This window comes from Balaenoptera ricei, chromosome 17, assembly GCF_028023285.1.
Source record: "Balaenoptera ricei isolate mBalRic1 chromosome 17, mBalRic1.hap2, whole genome shotgun sequence".
Classification (NCBI taxonomy): domain Eukaryota; kingdom Metazoa; phylum Chordata; class Mammalia; order Artiodactyla; family Balaenopteridae; genus Balaenoptera; species Balaenoptera ricei.
In genome coordinates this window covers 37116121-37134508 of record NC_082655.1, presented here as the reverse complement: position 1 = coordinate 37134508, position 18388 = coordinate 37116121, and the positions used below count along the sequence as shown (strand labels likewise).

At 38.2% G+C, this 18388-nt stretch overlaps 1 protein-coding gene across 10 annotated transcripts in view; it reads left to right on the top strand.

Moving 5' to 3' along the window:
* Window positions 1-18388, top strand: part of VPS13B (vacuolar protein sorting 13 homolog B) — a 766991-nt gene that overhangs the window by 621838 nt on the left and 126765 nt on the right. For all 10 annotated transcript variants that reach the window (XM_059902238.1, XM_059902239.1, XM_059902241.1 and 7 more), the window contains exons 38-39: window positions 1756-1963; window positions 2267-2451. In XM_059902238.1, coding sequence (XP_059758221.1) covers window positions 1756-1963; window positions 2267-2451 — 393 coding nt within the window. The remainder of the gene's footprint in view (window positions 1-1755; window positions 1964-2266; window positions 2452-18388) is intronic.

The window sequence follows — 18388 nt, the reverse complement described above, 5'->3', positions numbered from 1 at the left end:
TCTCCGCCAGTGAAGAGGCCTCCTAGTGTGTGGGAACTTTTCCTCCTTCACAGCTCCCTTCCAGCGGTGCAGGTCCCGTCCCTATTCGTTTGTCTCTGTTTTTTTCTTTTTTTTTTTTGCCCTACCCAGGTACGTGGGGAGTTTCTTGCCTTGTGGGAAGTCTGAGTTCTTCTGCCAGCGTTCAGGAGGTGTTCTGTAGGAGTTGTTCCACATGTACATGTATTTCTGATGTATTTGTGGGGAGGAATATGATCTCCACGTCTTACTCTTCTGCCATCTTGAAGCTATCCTGAATGTGTTCTTTATATGACTTGGTGTTCCCCGAATTTGACACAAATCTAAAAAGCTTGAGGAATTCAGAGTTATAGAAAATGGAAATTACTAATTTGTTAATAGTGGAGGCATATTAAATATGAATTTCTTGTCTTCATCTAAAAGTTGTCTTGCCTCACCTTTTTCACCAGTTTTCTTAGTGACACAGAGGTAGATGTGGGGAGCCCAGTAACTTATTGCTTTACATTGATTGGTTTGGAGATTTTCAGTATCTGTTATAAATTTTCATAGATTTACTCAGCATGTGATTTCGTGTTGTTTTATCAAGAATAGTAATTGTATTACCATTTTTCCAAGACAGCAAAGTAACTCCACATTAAAAACAACAATAAGAGCAAAAACAAAGTATATCATCTCTACATTATAAACTCTCTTGACATTTTAAAACCTGGAGCACAGTGTTTGACTCCCCAACTTGACTTTTCACCTATCTCTGTTTTTCAGGATTCAATAAAAATAGGATTCATGAGAAAAAAATAGACTTAGTATCATACCTCTTACCTTTATTTCTGAGATGCCTTAATTCCAGAGAGTAGGACTTAAACTGAGGGTTTAAAACTTACCCACAAAGCATAGGCTTATTCTTTTCTACCTCTGTATATTCTTTTCTTCTTTTCCATATTAGCTGGTTCGCTTAGAAATTATGGTTGTATTGCCTTTATCCAGTATATTCAGAGAAATTTAATATTATTGAAAATTTATGTCCTCTGACATTAATCATTATTACCCACTGGTCATACTTCCATTATAGACTAATACTCTTCACATGCAGAAAAAGGGAACTTGATCCTCTCTGTTAGATGTAACACCAAGAGTTTGTTCTGAAACTGTACCATAGCTCCTGTTTAGTTGGTTCTCAAGGGCTGTGAAATACTGTTTGTTGGCACTTTCTCACTAAACACTAAAGTTAGGAGCCTTTTAAGTTCAGGTTCATTGAGCATCTTCCTTCTTTTTTTTTCTGAAGAGTGAAAGTGCAAAGAAAGGAACCCTATAATCAAAATGTGTTCATGTAATCTCATGACAAAATGTAGAAGCTGTTCTACAATATTATTAACATTTTGGCCTAGAAGGATCTTCATTGCCTTCTCTCAGACTGTAATGGATGTTCTTTTCCCTCTTAGCTAAGTTAATTCATAAACATTACCTCACATCAACATAATTTCATTATCAATTCAGCATTTAAAATTGATTGCTATCCACACAATATATGATATACTTGATTTTTCTTGTTTTTATGTATTTACCCAAGAATAGAATTTCATCCCATAGGTCAATTGCTTCTTAAAAATTATAGTTTAATTATTATCAATAGTTAAATTAAGTGTAATTACAGTCTTGAACTAATTCAAATATGATTGTACCTAATTATCCTCATGAAGTGTTTGTGTTAAAGCCAGTAAAATTTTTCATATGATTTTAAAGGTTTTCTGGGGTCAAGAACATTTGAATTGCTTAGTTCTTCTACATGGATTACTCAATGGATACCTTAAAGAGGAGGGAAATTTTGAAGTGCAAGTTTCTGAAACAGTGCCGCAAATTCCATCTCCTATGGAAAAAAATCAGATATTTAAAAGTGAACAAAGTTCGGATGACCTACGGACAGGTCTGTTTCAATATATACGGGATGCTGGTAAGTAGCGATAGCTTCAGTGTGATTGTGTGTGTGTTTGTTTATTTTACCTGCACATTCAGTAAATGATAACACATCAAGATCACTTGAAAAGTAAGTCAATACCTGCAGTACAAAAATAGTACATTGCCATTCAGTCTCTCTTAAGGGAAAATTCTTGATTTGTTCCTGTCTTAAACCATGTAAACATGATCAACCAGCTTCTTTATATTCTTTTCTTTTATACTCATAATTTTTTCTTGTGTAATAAACCAACATGTTCCCCTTCGAAAGCATACAATCAATTATACTTTCGTTTAACAGAACCTTTGAAAATGCCTGGTGTCTATGAAGTCTTGTTTTACAATGAAACCGAAGATAACCCAGGGATGATGTTATGGAGATATCCAGAACCTAGAGTGCTCACCCTTGTACACATAACTCCTGTGCCCTTCAACACCACAGAGGATCCAGATATTAGCACAGCAGACCTTGGTGATATGCTACAGGTATGGAATGACTCTTCATTTCAAAATGAAAAACAGTGTGGGAAAGTGCTAATTTGATCATAGGAAAAATGTTGGGAGCATACCTCTCTTTTCCGTCAGTTGTATCAGAGAGAAATACACATGTATGTGCACATACAAACACATACGTATGTACACATACATACACACAGGCTCTTGGTGAGATCATTGACTCTTCTGCCAAGGCCACTGCCCCCTAGGCAGAGGCTCGTCCTTAAATACAAAAACAAGTTCATCTCCTTGGATTTAGTCCTAAAAACAGAATCAAGCTTGGATTAATTTTTTCCTTCAGGACCATTTAGTTCATAAGAAACTGACCTTATAGAGTTCACTTGTATAGAACCCTTAAATATATCTGTTTGTATCTCTTTCCATAATTAATATTGGGATTTATAAACAGGCTCCACAAATGACTTTATGGACTTTATGGAATTTATTTTGCGATTGTACTGAAAAATATGGAAAACATGTCTATACTATTAAAGTAGCCATAGGTTCAGAATAAAGACCCTGAAATTAATGTTCACAGAAAACCAAAGGCGCTTACTTTGTGGTCAGTTTTATCACATTAAATTTTAAGTGTTAATAGTATATTTAGATGTCAATAAAATTAGGATCTGTAAGGTAGAGTAATACCATCAACCTAGAAGGAATGTTGTGCTATTTAAATGAGCTGAAATGTAAGAAATTTCTGGCACTGTGTCTGGCACATACTGTAAGTTTTCCTCTCTCCTCATCCTGTTGTGTACACTGCCTACTGAGGATTCCATTTTGGAAATACCCGTGTTCTCAGATTGTAAATTTTTAATTCATCCTTTATAGTGGAATTGGTGATGGAGATTTTAATTCTCACACAGATCTGTCACGGTTGGTGCTTGTTCTTGTTCTCTCAATACTGTATTATTCTTGTTTTTATATTTATTTTCATTTATGTATTGTACTAAATTTTTAGATATCTTCGTTAGGTATGTGACAGTAGCCCATACTAAATAGCATCTTTCCCCAAGGATCTCAAGAGTGTAAAGCTTGAACATTACAATTCAAGATAAACACTAAATGTTGGGTTGGGATCACTGAAGCAATTTAAACAGATGTGAAGTAAAGTTAAAGGAGTGAAATGGGGGCTTCCCTGGTGGCACAGTGGTTGAGAATCTGCCTGCTAATGCAGGGGACACGGGTTCGAGCCCTGGCCTGGGAAGATCCCACATGCCGCGGAGCAACTGGGCCCGTGAGCCACAATTACTGAGCCTGCGCGTCTGGAGCCTGTGCTCCGCAACAAGAGAGGCCGCCATAGTGAGAGGCCTGCGCACCGCGATGAAGAGTGGCCCCCGCTTGCCACAACTAGAGAAAGGCCCCGCACGAAACGAAGACCCAACACAGCCAAAAATAAATAAATAAATAAAATTAAAAAAAAAAAAAAAAAAAAAAGGAGTGAAATGAAGGATAACATACTGTATGGATTAAAAGGAAAGATACAGGAGCTAAAGTCAGGAATTTCTCTAATGCAAGAAATATCTAGGGTGTATGTAAGATTACTGGTGTTAAAGTCAAATAAAAGGGAAAGAGAATGTTTAAGTAATTTAGGGAAAAATTAACACATGTTAGAAAAATTAAACAGGATATTTAAATTCAGATCTACACCCTCAGAAAATGTGAATATAGTTAACACATGAGAAGATAAACATATATCTGTTATTTTTATTTCCACTTCATAGCATTTATCATCAACAAATAATTGTTGAATATCTTCCCAATATCAATATAGGATACTACAATGTATAGACAGTGAAGATATAAAGAGATAGAAGATCTGTCCCTACTCTTGTAAGGTTTATAATCTAATTGAAAAGAGAGGACATAATTGCATATGTAAACTCAGAAGATAGAATAGTTGAATATATATTAGGATAGACCCATTATATAGAAGGAATCATGTAATTTGGGGAATTCTGACATCTGAAGAGTAAATTGAATTAATTGGCAAAAAAAGAATGAATTTGTTACTAAAGCTCTATAATTTCATAGCACTTTCTCAGTTAAAAAGGTATTTTCAAGCTTCAGAATTAGGTGCAGAACTCTTAAATGACTAGAGTCCTTAAAAGATATCTTCTCAAGGATAACAGGAAGAAAAAGACAAAAGAAAGCTGTGTCATTTGTTTATTTCTGGTGGAGAAAGAGAATGGTAAGCCAAAGAAATCAGTGCACTCATGCCCAATTCATTTTTGTTTATCCAGTTTAAAAGTCATGGAAATTAGTTTTTAAAGTAACACTAATATGACTATAAAAATCAAAGTGAAACCACATTGGAAGACAACAACAAAAAACATATACTTGGAAGCCAAGGAGAATCTAAATGGTTGAGATCTGTGTTATTTTTGCTCCAAAGTGTTATGATCATCTTTGTGTTTGATACCCAACACTGTGCTAAGTGCTTTGCATACATAACCTCATTAAATCTCCTTTTATTCTGAGGGGTGGGCATTATCCCCATTTTATAAGTGGGGAAACTTATAAAGAGAAATTAACTGTTCTTGAAGCATAAGAAGTGGGAGAGCCGGAATTTCATCTCAGGTCTTTCTGACTCCAAAACTTACGTTCTTTACCTTATTTGTAAAACAATGGAATTGTTTTGACACGTCTACAAATGGGACACATCTACAATACATTTGTAGATGTATTGTAGATGTATTGTCACATTTAAGTGACAGTGAGGGACTCTGTTGAGAAATGTGGAAAGAAGGAAAATAAAATCATTCCTTTGCTTCAAACTGTTAAATCATGAAATAATGAATCAGACCAAAGATATGCAAAATAACCTTAAATAAATAAAAGGACCCCCAGAAACAAGATGGTTTGGGTATAAAGATATCTAAAAAAAGAATGTTTCCTTCAGAAGGAGAACTGGTCAGCTCTAGAGGCCTAGGATGGTCATGGAAGCATTTGTTGGAAGAAGCCCTCCTGGCAGCATTCAAAGAAATGGTGCCTAAATGTCTGGTTCACCTGGTAGCTAAATCCCCTTTATGAAGATGAATGTAGCAGCTGTCAAATCTCTGTGTCTAACATTCAAGTCATCTAACCCCCCAAACAACCTTCTAATAGTTTGACTCCTGATACAATCTGTCTACAGAGAGTTTCATACACTTCTCAGGCCAGCATCAGTATCCAGGCTGCTTGGCAGTGATACATCTTATGGTAAATTAATAACTTGGCATCTGGTTTATATATCAGTCTCTAGTGAACTTTGTTACATGACTCAGCATTCCTAAATCTAGCCAGTGCTAGGACACCATGGAAATTTCTTGAGACTGGAAGACCAATGGCCAGATCTTAAATCATGGTGAATCCATCATGCTAAGTACCCTCTTGCGGCTACCTGCCTTCCCAGCATGCTGACCTCTCCCAAATGATGGCTCTATTGTGCAGTATGTCACAAACCTTTCCAAACAAAATCCCACTCTTACTACCTTGAAGAGTTGGGAGGAGTAAAGATAATGTATATAAAGCATCTGGCATAGTGTCATGCATAGTTAAAGGCTCAGTAAATTATTATTACAGCACTCTGTAACTGCTGTCATTATCATCATATCATCATCCTCATCGTCATCCTCTCAATTGATCAAAGAACCTCGATCCCACTGTGTTAAACCAAGAAAGCCCTGTTTTCTTAGAAAGACACTTTTTGCGTTTGTAGTCTGTTAATGTCATAATAATTGTTGAGAATGACGGCTCTGCATGTGATTAATGGAGTGCTTTCACTGATGTGAATGGCTGCTAGACGAGACACCACCTTCCCACATGGTCATGGTCAGTGCCTCCTAGGTAGTATGTCAGCTACAGTCCTCTAGGTTGCAGGTAGCAGAAACCCCACTGAAGCTGGCGTAGCAAAGAATAGAGGAGAGAGCTAGTATCAAGATACAGTCGGGAAAACAAATACCATATGCTAACACATATATATGGAATTTTAAAAAGGAGTACTGATGAAGATGAAGCTAATGGCAGGGCAGGAAAAAAGACGCAGACATAGAGAATGGACTTGAGGGCCCGGAGGGGAAGGGGAACTTGGGGTGAAGTGAGAGAGTGGCATGGACCATATATACACTACCAAATGTAAAATGGATGGCTAGTGGGAAGCAGCCGCATAGCACAGGGAGATCAGCTCGGTGCTTTGTGACCACCTAGAGGGGTGGGATAGGGAGGGTGGGAGGGAGACTCAAGAGGGAGGAGATATGGGCATATATGTATATGTATAGCTGATTCACTTGGTTGTAAAGCAGAAACTAACACAACATTGTAAAGCATTTATACTCCAATAAAGATGTGAGGAAAAAAAAAAAAAAAGATACAGTGGTGAGTCCTAGAGGCCAAGGGCAAAATGCAGCTGGGCCTTTAGTAAAGGATAGGGCCAGGAGTGGAAGACAGGAATCCAGGGGAGTATTTACCCACTCTTACTTTTCTCTGCATCTTTCCCCATATTTGCCTTATTCTTCCTTTTCAACAGACTAGCTTCTTTTTTCCCCTGCTTCTCAGACCACTGGTAGTCCCCAACAACTCCCAGAGCTCCCAGAGTCACATTTACAAGTCCAACCTCTGGTCCCGTTCCACATTCCTGACTGACCTAGTTTGGTGTCAGGTGCTCTTGGCCCATTTAGCTAAGGCCATGGGGTGGAATCACATTCACCAGCATGACTGTGAATTAGGGGTCATTTGTGAGCTTTGCAGATACCCGCGAAGGGATTCATCCTGTATCATGTCTCTTAGCACTCTTGCTTGCCACCCTGGCTAACCTGGCCAAACTCATGGTCAGTACTGGCCTCATGCAGTCAGCTGCTTCTTTCCTGTCTGACCAACTCTGAAGATCTTCACAGTGTATTCTACCCTTCCAAGAGGGAAGCCTTTTATATATGGTCTGTGGTTTCAGAGAAGAGTCGCCACTGACAGGAGGGTCTCTAAAAAGACTGCCTCACTAAAAGAAATTTACTCCTTTTTTGCTGTGGTTTTTCCAGCTTTCTCTTTTGCAAATATCTGTCAAAGCTGTTTCTCTCTGCACATCACAGGCTGTCTGCATCTAGAGATAAACCTCACATCACTTTTTTAAATCTTCTCATTGTCCTCCCCAGGCATCTTCTCAAAATACAGATTAGGCAAGTTTCAATGTCTTACAGATACATATGAGATATTTTCTTTTCCCCAAGTATCTTTCTTGGTCAGTGCTTCCTTTTTAATGCAGTGACTATGTAACACATTAGCAACGCCACAGATTCTATAAATACTCTCTTGGTTTTAATGATATATGCGAGCTTTATACATAAAATAATTTTCTGTTTTTGAAACTGAGTTTACAGTGTGATGCCTATTGTCCATAGCTTAGTGATTTAATTGTTTGGTTTTCTAATAACATTTTATCTTACATACTTATCCACAGACTGAACTGAAGCTTCATTAAACCTTATAGTTGTGTGGATTTCATTCTTTTTTCGTAATTATGTGCAAAAATGTTCCAAGTCAGAGAATAATACTCAGTATTACCCAATAAATTAAAAACTAGACTTTTGCTGCTTTAAACTTGACATTACAAGCTTCCTGTGATTCTAAAGCACATGGACCTGATAGGTAAAGGTTATGATATTAGTACATGGTGACACTACAGAAAAAGAAACCTTCAGAGAACTACTTGCAATCAAATATGATTTGCCTCTTCCATGCACAACTTAAAAAGAATAAAAGGAAGAGTTCTTGGGTGTTTCTTTTCAGCTGTGTTGGGCGGTTCACTTATAGCTGCACATATGTTCCCAGAATCCTGAGCCTTTTTATTTTATAAGCACCTCCTGCCCACTGGCAGCTGTACTAATGTGTCCCAGAAGGCTTTGCTCCTATCCATCATCTTTAGGAGTGGTGCTTAAAGCCAGATATGAAATTCATTGTTGCTGAAATGCAGAAAAGAAAAAGAAGTCTTGCGGGCTTTGAGGAAGTAAGAGGCAGAGCCCGACCCTTAGGAAATAAAGGAAAGAAAAAGTCCTGTGTACCCACTGGACACAATAATAAATGGTTTTGAATGATGGGTAACAGTGCTGGATTGACTACTAAGTGTTTTGCATCCAGATGCCATTGCCTCCTTTTTTGGACAATGAAGGGGAACCTAAAATAGAGTATTCCCTGGATACACTTTTAATTATTCTGTCTTCAAAGTGTTGTAAAAGTATTTTTTAAAAAGGATCTAGGAATATATTAAAAAGAGCTCCGCCTGAGAATTTTGAGGTTAATTCAGTAAATATCGATAAAAGGACCTGCGCTGGAGCCATAAGACATACAGAGGAGGAGAGGGTTCTAGTTCTGCTCTCAAGGCACCTATCGTCTTTTTTTTTTTAACATCTTTATTGGAGTATAATTGCTTTACAATGGTGTGTTAGTTGCTGATGTATAACAAAGTGAATCAGCTATACGTATATTTATATCCCCATATCCCCTCCCTCTTACGTCTCCCTCCCACCTTCCCTATCCCACCCCTCTAGATGGTCACAAAGCACGAAGCTCATCTCCCTGTGCTTATGTGGCTGCTTCCCACTAGCTCTCTGTTTTACATTTGGTAGTGTATATATGTCCATGCCACTCTCTCACTTCGTCCCAGCTTCCCCTTCCCCCTCCCCATGTTCTCAAGTCCATTCTCTATGTCTGCGTCTTTATTCCTGTCCTGCCCCTAGGTTCTTCAGAACCCTTTTTTTTTTTTTTTTAAATTCCATATATATGTGTTAGCATACGGTATTTGTTTTTCTCTTTCTGACTTACTTCACTCTGTATGACAGACTCTAGGTCCATCCACCTCACTACAAATAACTCAATTTCACTTCTTTTTAGGGCTGAGTAATATTCTATTGTATCTATGGAGGCACCTATAGTCTTTTAGGAGGAATAACAATTACACAAAATAAGGAAAGGCAGAACTGCGAAGTGATATAGGAGACACATAACGAACATGCCTTTTAATCAAGGAGAGTTTACATCTGACTGAAAACATTAGGAAAAGGCTTCACGGAGGAGATGGCAATTGAGAGGATCCTTGAAGGCCGAATAGGACTTCAACATACAAAATGAGGGGAAAGGGCATATGATGAAAAAATCAGTCTGAACAAAATTTCAGAATTGAATAAGAGAAGACAGAGCTTATGCTTGGGAGGTGGCAAATAATCTGGTTTGACCAGCACAGATTATACAAGTAAGGGGTTAGTGGATAAGTGATAAGCTGCAGACCTAGGTTTTTAGTATGACCATTCCATGGAGGGAAAGAAGGTAACACATTCCAAACTTGTCCTTTTACATGTCATGTCTCTTCTATCTTCTCTGTAACCCTGTGCACTTGGTACTGTTATCTCTACTTTAGAGCTAAGGTTACTTAGGTTCTGAGAAGTTACATAATCTTTCCAAGATCATAAAGCAAGTAAGGAGGTAAAACCGAGACTCAAGTCTAGGTTTTTATGAATCCACAAGTTTTTCTTCTGTGTTGTACTACCTTGACTACTTTTTAGAGTATGGAGTTTGTATTTCATTTGATGGGCATTAGAGAACCATTGGCAGTCCAGGACTTGAGGTAAATTAATCTGATAGTCTGGTAGAGAGTGGAATGGAGTAAGAAGAGACCAAAATTGAGAAGACCTGGGAATTCCCTGTCAGTCCAGTGGTTAGGACTTAGTGCTTTCAATGCCAGGGCCCAGGTTCAATCCCTGGTCGGGGAACTAAGATCCCACAAGACGCATGGTATGGCCAAAAAAAATAATAAATTAATTTTTTTAAAAAAATGAGAAGACCTGTCAGGGGTCTCAGAGAAGAGATGACAAAGGCTGTAAACTGGGGGTGGGGGTGGGGTAGGTGAGGAGTGGGGAGGTAGTAACTGGTGTGGAGAAAAATAAATGAATGCAGGAGACATTGTAGAGAAATAATCTATGTTCTTGACAACTAATATGGTAATTTAATGAGAGGGAGTAAGAGAAATCATAGATGACAGCTAGATTTAAGCTCCATAGGAAATATGGTAAGACTATTTACAAAATTTTGGAAATAAGAGGGGCGCCTCTCATGCTGGGCACTATCACCCTGCTCCTAACTGTGCAGATTATATCTCCTCCTGAAGTCAACTGCAGAAGTGAGTGTGTTCTCCCCTAACTACAGGTAAGAAAGCTGAGGGTCTGAAAAGTTAAATGACTTGCCGTGGGCCTCTTCTCCCTGAGAAGTGCATGAATGCACACAAGATTTAACATACAATTTCAAGAAGTTTATAGACGCCTGTAAGCTGTATATGAATCTTTGATGAAGAATCCCAACAAGAAATACTGCCAGAGCTACTGGAGCTCTGTGTCCATTAGGATTAGGTTCAGATGTGAGTGATAGAAAAGACAAAATAACAGCAGCTTAGGCAAAACAAGCTTCTTTTTCTATCATACATGAGAATAATCTGAAGGTAGGTGGTCTAGGGTTGTAAGTGTCTCTACGAAGTCATGAGGGCCCAGGTGTCTTCTTGCTTCCTGCTGCTCTGCTGTTCCCAGCACTTGCTTTTCCTTCATGGTCCAAGATGGCTGCACATGCTTCAAGCATCTTGTCCCCAGTCCAGCCGGAGGAAGAGGAAGGAACCAAAAAAGAGCAGAAAAGGATGTTTCTTGGAACCCACACCCTGCACACTGTGCTGCCAACATCCCAGAGTCCAGAATTGTATCACGTGGCTGCTCCTAGTTAAAGGGGAAATTGGGACTCATTTGCTAAGGAAGAAGGGAAGGAGAGGTCTCGGGAGACAACCGGAAGTCCCTGCTGGCATCACAGCTGTAACTCTTGGGGATCCAGGTCCACACTGTCTGCTGTGCTAGCCAGCCCTGTGACCTGCTTCTGCTTCTGGCCTGCTTGTGAAATTGATTCATCACTTAGTCTATGGTGCAGTAAGAGAACTCACTTTCTACTTCATTAGTGAATAATCTGCTGAAGCAGAATTTGTGGAGAAAACTTAAAAAGCAAATGAGATTTTTGAAATAAAAATAAATAAATAAATAGTTTGAAATGCTAGCATTCCTTGGGCTTCAAAAAAGTAAGAGGTGGAGAAGGAATCTGTCAATAAGACGTGCTTTTAAAGTAAATGGAAAACATTTGCAAATTGGAAGAATACTGAAGTCATTTTTGTCCTGTCACTTTATTTGGTGGTAGAAATTTTATTAGCCTATTTCTCTTTTCCTATTAAATACTCTTATATTTAGAAAGGAGGGAGGGGAAGCTTTTTTTTTTTCCTGGAAACGAAGAACTATGCCTAGCAATCAGCATGTTTGATGTTTATTGCTCAGTATTAAAAAATGTTCACGCTGTAAAAATAAAAAAAAAGAAAGGACAGTAAATATGAACTGATGGCCTATGATCATCTTTTTATGAATTATTCTCCCCAAATAGAAGTATTTCCCCCAATGAGAGTCACAGTAAAAACCATTATTTAAAAAGTATGACTCGTTTCCTGAAAGCTACAATACCTTGTTGAGAAAGTAACAAACAGAAAGAGAAAAGTGAAGTACAGAGAGGCAGTATAGCCTAGTTGTTAAGAGCAGAGATTCTGGGAATTCCCTGACGGTCCAGTGGTCCACTGGTCATTGGGGAACTAAGATCCCATAAGCCGAGTAGCCAAAAAAAAAAAGAGCAAAGATTCTGGAACTAAAGTGTCTGGGTCCAGATCCAGGGTCCACTGGGTGATCTTGGGCAAAATACTTAAGTTCTCTGTACTTTAGCTTCCTTATCTGTAAATTAAGCATCGTAATTTGAGTTGTTGGGAGGAATAAATGATTGCTAGATGTGAAAAGCACTTAGAACATTGTCTTGCACATAGTTAATGCTTTATAAATGTTAGCAAGTATTACTTTCCTCTAAGGGCTTACTGTCTCCAGGTGCCAATTTGTCTCTTATTCTGTCCTAGATTTTGAATGTAGGGGAAAAACTGAGTTTTGATTACAAACTAAAAATTCTTTATCCTTTTACCCATTCTTTTCATAAAGACATTGGTCTGAAAAATTCATTTCTTTCATATCTTTTCAAGCATCTATGGCCTTCCAATTTTCTTATTCGACTCCTAGTTAGGAAAAAAAAAAAAATCAAACTTGAGAACCTTACCTTATTTTGTAGCAACATTTTAAATGCTATATCAAAGTTAAGAATCTTGATTCTCTTATACTATTAACACTTTTTTAGCAGCTTTTTTGAGATACAATTCACATACCATACAATTCACACATTTAAAGGGTACAATTCAGTAGTTCTTAGTATATTCATGGAGTTGTACAATTATCCCCACAGTCAATTTCGGAACATTTTCATTGTCTCAAAAAAGAAATCTAGTGCCCTTCAGCTATCACTCTCCCGTCTCCCCCTCCCCCAGCCTTTAGCAACCACTAATTTACTTTCTGTCTCTATATATTTACCTGTTCTGGACATTTCATGTGAATGGAATCATATAATTTCTGATTTTTTGTTTCTGATTTCTATCATTTAGCATAATGTTTTTCATAGTCCGCCCACGTTGAATCGTGAATCAGTGTTTCATTACTTTTTGTTACCAAATAATAATACATTGTATGGATTTACCACATTTTACTTACTTACCATTCATCAGTTGTTAGACATTTGGATGTTAGCACTTTTTTTTTTTTTTGAAACCAGAAAACTCTTTATTGCAAAGGTACAAAAGGATCACAGCAGAGATGTACAGCAATAAATTAGGTGTGGCCAGGAGGGGATGGGCAGGCATGCCAAGAACAGGGGCCACAACATAGGGTCTCCTCAGTAATTTATATTGTGATAAAAGTTGGGCGTTGGCACTTTTTGAATTCTTATCCACTTGGTCTCTGCTCTGTCCTGCAGACTTGAGGGGAAGGACCAAAAGGTGATGATGATGATTAATAATATTTACAAAGTGTTCTTATAAGCATTATCTCTTAAGAGCTTACAATCCAAGCTTCGTGAAACAAATACCTGGGCAACTATCACCCAGTGTTATATAATAAGTGTTAATGGAAGTACTGGGAAGGAAGTTCATATAAAAGTTGATGAGCTTCAAAAGTAGGCTTAAATCCAGATAGTGGAGGATTGTAAATGTTATGCTGAGACATTTGGGCTTATTCCACAAACACATTGTTCTGTGAGGGTAGTCATTAAGGTTATCAAGCTGAGCAACAAGCGTGGCTGATTACAGAGCGAAGGGTGAATTAGAGGATACTACAAATATACTTTGTTTTTATTGTGTTCACTTTATTGCACATCACAGATTTGTAGTTTTTATAAATTTAAGGTCTGTGGCAACCCTGCATCAAGCAAGTCTGTCGGCACCATTTTTCCAACAGCATTTGCTCACTTTTTGTCTCTGTGTCACATTTTGGTAATTCTCACAATATTTCAGAGTTTTTCATTATTATTATATTTGTTATGGTCATCTGTGGTCTTTGATGTCACTACTGCAAAAAGATTACAACTTGCTAAAGGCTCAGATGATGGTTAGCAATTTTTTTTTTAATATACACATAGGATTTTTTTTTTTTTTTCTGGCTTTATTGGGTTTTCGTTGCTGCGCATGGGCTTTCTCTAGTTGCGGCGAGCAGGGACTATTCATTGCGGTGTGCGGGCTTCTCGTTGCGGTAGCTTCTCTTGTTACGGAGCATGGGCTCTAGGTGCACAGGCTCAATAGTTGTAGCTTGCGGGCTCTAGAGCACAGGCTCAGTAGTTGTGGCGCACGGGCTTAGTTGCTCTGCGGCATGTGGGATCTTCCTGGACCAGGGCTCGAACCCGTGTCCCCTGCATTGGCAGGCGGATTCTTAACCACTGAGCCACCAGGGAAGCCCAATGTTAACAATTTTTAACAATAAAGTGTTTTTTTAAATTAAGGAATGTATGTGTTTTTTAAGGCATAATGCTGTTGCACACTTCATAGACTACAATATTGTGTAAACGTAACTTTTATGTGCCCTGGGAAACAAAAAAATTTGTGTGACTTTATTGTGATATTCACTTTATTGTGGCGGTCTGGACTGAACTCACAATAGCTCCAAGGTATGCCTGTATAGGTCGACTGCATAGAGACCTATTCAGAGCACAATTACTCAGCAGTAATGAGAATGACAGCTGGAATGGGAAGGAGAAAATGAATGTAAGAGATAGACATCTGGAGGTAGAATTAATATTAGATTTCAATGCCTAGATACAGATGATAATGGGGGGGGGGGGGAAACTAAACCCTGTGGGTCTAGCCTAGGTGACTGGATGGAATGAACATCATTCATGGGAACTGGAAATGTCACAGAAGAAATGAGGTAGTCAGATTTGTGGAAGCGATACCAAGTTCTACATTGAACACTTACAATTCAAGGTTTTATAGATGAATGATCATGAATGAAATGCCTACCACAAGTTTGGAAATGTATGCTGACAATTCAGAAAAGGGTCAGATTATTTAAGAAAGGGTTTGGGGAGTCATCCTCATAGAAGTAAAAATCAAAGCCACGAAAGTAAAATAGAGGGAAGTCGCACTTAGAGAGAATGAAGCATTCAAAGATACGAGAACTAAGAATAGAACCATGAGAAATCTCACTATGTCCAATAAATAAATAGTAGATTTGGAATTGTGGTGGGTTGAATAGTGTCCCCCCAAAATTCATTTCTACCCAGAACCTCAGAATATGACTTTATTTGGAAATAGGGTCTTTGCAGCTGTAATTAAGTTACGATGAGGTCATACTAGATTAGGGTGGGCCATAATCCAATGACTAGTATCCTTACAAGAAGAGGGAAATTTGGATAGAGACAAGCACACATGGGGAAAAGGCCATGTGAAGGCAGAAACAGAGATTGAAATGACACAGCTACACACCTAGGAAAGCCAAGGATTGCCAGGAGCCACCAGAAGCTGGGAAGAGGTAAAGAAGGATTCTTCCCTAGAGCCTTCAGAGGAGCATGGCCCTGCTAACACCTTGATTTCAGACTTCTAGCTTCCAGAACTGTGAGAAAACAAATTTCTGGGGTTTTTTTGTTTGTTTTTTTGTTTTTTTTTTTTATAATTAATTCTAGGGCTTTCTTTCTTTCTTTTTTTTTTTTTTTAATGCTATTCTTGTCTGCTTACATTCTTTTTTTTAATGTATGTATGTATGTATGTATGTATGGCTGTGTTGGGTCTTCGCCTCCGCGCGAGGGCTCTCTCCAGCCGCGGCAAGCGGGGGCCACTCTTCATAGCGGTGCGGGGGCCACTCTTCATCGCGGTGCGCGGGCCTCTCACTGCCAAGCACAGGCTCCAGACGCGCAGGCCCAGTAACCGTGGCTCACGGGCCCAGTTGCTCCGCGGCATGCGGGATCCTCCCAGACCAGGGCCCGAACCCGCATCCCCTGCACCGGCAGGCAGACTCCCAACCACTGCGCCACCAGGGAAGCCCTTTCTGTTGTTTTAAGCCACCAAGTTAGTGGTAATTTGGTATGGAAGCCCTCAGAAATTAATAGAGGAATCAACAAAGGAGTGGTCAGAGAGGAAGACCTAGGAGACTACAGTGACAGCAAATACAGGCATAGGGAAAACTTTAGGAAGCTTGGCGAGCTCAGCAGAATCATGACTCCAAACAGACAGAGTACTGTGGACTGGGAAAAAAGCTGTGAATTTGACAACTTGGAGATCACTGTTGACTTGGAGAGAAGTTTTAGTCACCAGGGCACCATGGCAGAGCCATTCCCCTGTAATAGCCCATCTCCTTCTTGGATACTATGCTTGGGTCACATTGGGCTTAGTTGTTTGACATTCTCACTAGACTGTAAGTCCCATGAGAATAAGGTTCTATTCATTATTCATCAATATCTCCCTGTCACCAACTGCTATGTCTCCCAGAGACCAGAACATAGTAGTTGCTTAGTAAGTATTTGTGGAAGGAATTAAAGGATGGAGAGAAGAAGTTAGGAATTAGAAGTTATTAACTTGGTTTACACAATTCTGTGGAGGAAGTTATTGGTCGGAGGGCTTAGAAGTAGAGAGTTGAGTGATTAGTTTCATTCCTTGGAGACAGAAGAAATTAGAGGCAAGATGTCAATTTTTAATAGTTGTAAGATGACAATGACAAGGCCTAAATGAAGGTTTGGTCTATATCTATATGCTTTTGTGTACTATCCAACAAACCTTGATAAATGGTAGTATGCCAAGGACTAAAAACAAACGTGGAAAAAGACCCTAAGTTTTTAAGATCGGAAGAGACAGTTTTTTGCTTTTTTTGCCTCTCGTTTGTTGTTTATTTATTGTCTTCTTATTTAGTGCCAGCCATTGCTAAGAGCATTATATGATTACCTAACTTAATTCTTAAAATGCTACAAAAACTGTTATTCACGTTTTACTAAGGAAGCTACAGCTCAGAGAGGTTAAGTAACCTACTGAAGATGCCCTTCGTGAAACACACTTTTACATGGGATCCATGTTTCTTAAATTTTGGCATGCATGGGGTGGTCCAAAGCAGCCTCCTTCAAGCACAGACTCTTTTTTGAAATGAACTCTTGTTTTCCAACCAAATTCTATGTTCTACTCTACAGTGCATTTTTATTAGTTTTACTGTTATAAAAGAGTATTCCATCTCATTACCTATAATTATGTTATAAAACTGATTGAAACCAAAGTATGTCAGACAGTTTTCTCTATCTTGGTGTCACAATGTTTTAAAAGCCTAGACTTACATAAATAAGTCACTGCAGATGGCAATTCTTTTTTCACTGATTTATCAGCCACATAATAGTGAATCACTGAGTAGGGATGCTCAGAGTACTGCCAAAGCAGCTAAATAATATGTTGGTTTTAGGCTACTCTCAGATGGAATTTCGATAAGTGGTTTTTCTTGATAACAGTTCTTGTATCATATATTGGACTGGAATGGTTGCTTATCCAATGTGCACTATAGGAGACAACCTCTTTTCACTATCTCAAGGAAATAATACTCATACAAGGGCATCTTCAATGAAGAGATGACTGATAATGGTTGTTCTTTACTTTTGTGAGTCTTGCTATATATAAAATGAACCAGAATTCTCAAAGGACTCATTTTCATCGCAACCAGCTTTCTTAACACAGCTCTCAAACTTCGTTTTACTGCAATGATCTTGAAATATGTATAAAGTACATTCACAGTTTTATCTTACAGTTGTTGATTGGAAAGTATTTAGCCTTAGAAAAATGTTTGCTATATAAGCCAACTTTGAACCATTCTTTAAAAGTAAACAATGATTTCATTAATTTTACCCGTATTTTTACTCCCTATTGTGACCTCTCTTTTTTACTCCATAAGGAAAAGTCATTTCCAAACATTGACCAGTACCTTTTTCTCTTTAGCTACATCATGGTCCATCTGTGTAAAATAGTAAGCTTTCAAATTTGCTTCCTATTTCATTGAAAATTTATCTTAAGAAATGAGTACTCTAATTATTGAATTTTTTTATCTTTTTAAAAATACCCTATTGAGCACATTAAGAAAATTCAAAGCTTAACTTTGATGTAAGGTAATCTTAGTGATTATTGTAGTGTATTTTAGCATATTAAGAATTTTTAAATGGTCTTGAAGAATTAACTTTCCCACAGTTTATTCTATTGTAGGTTTGGCTCCATCTACAATAGATACACAACCCTACATTTTTTTCCCAAGTAATACCTTGATCTCTTTAAAATTTATATACTATGTTGGAAACCTCCACTTGATACTTTATCATCAAGTATAAAGTAGACCTTCATAAATACTATCTTATTAATATAGCCAACATAGACCAATAAAATAACCACCTCACTAAAGTCGATGCTGTCATCTAGTGGTAGGGTAAAGAACCTTAGTTGATCGGGCAATTTTTCAAGTATGTATTGCGTACGCTAAAATTTATCATTTGATAGTATCTATTGGTGATGGCATTT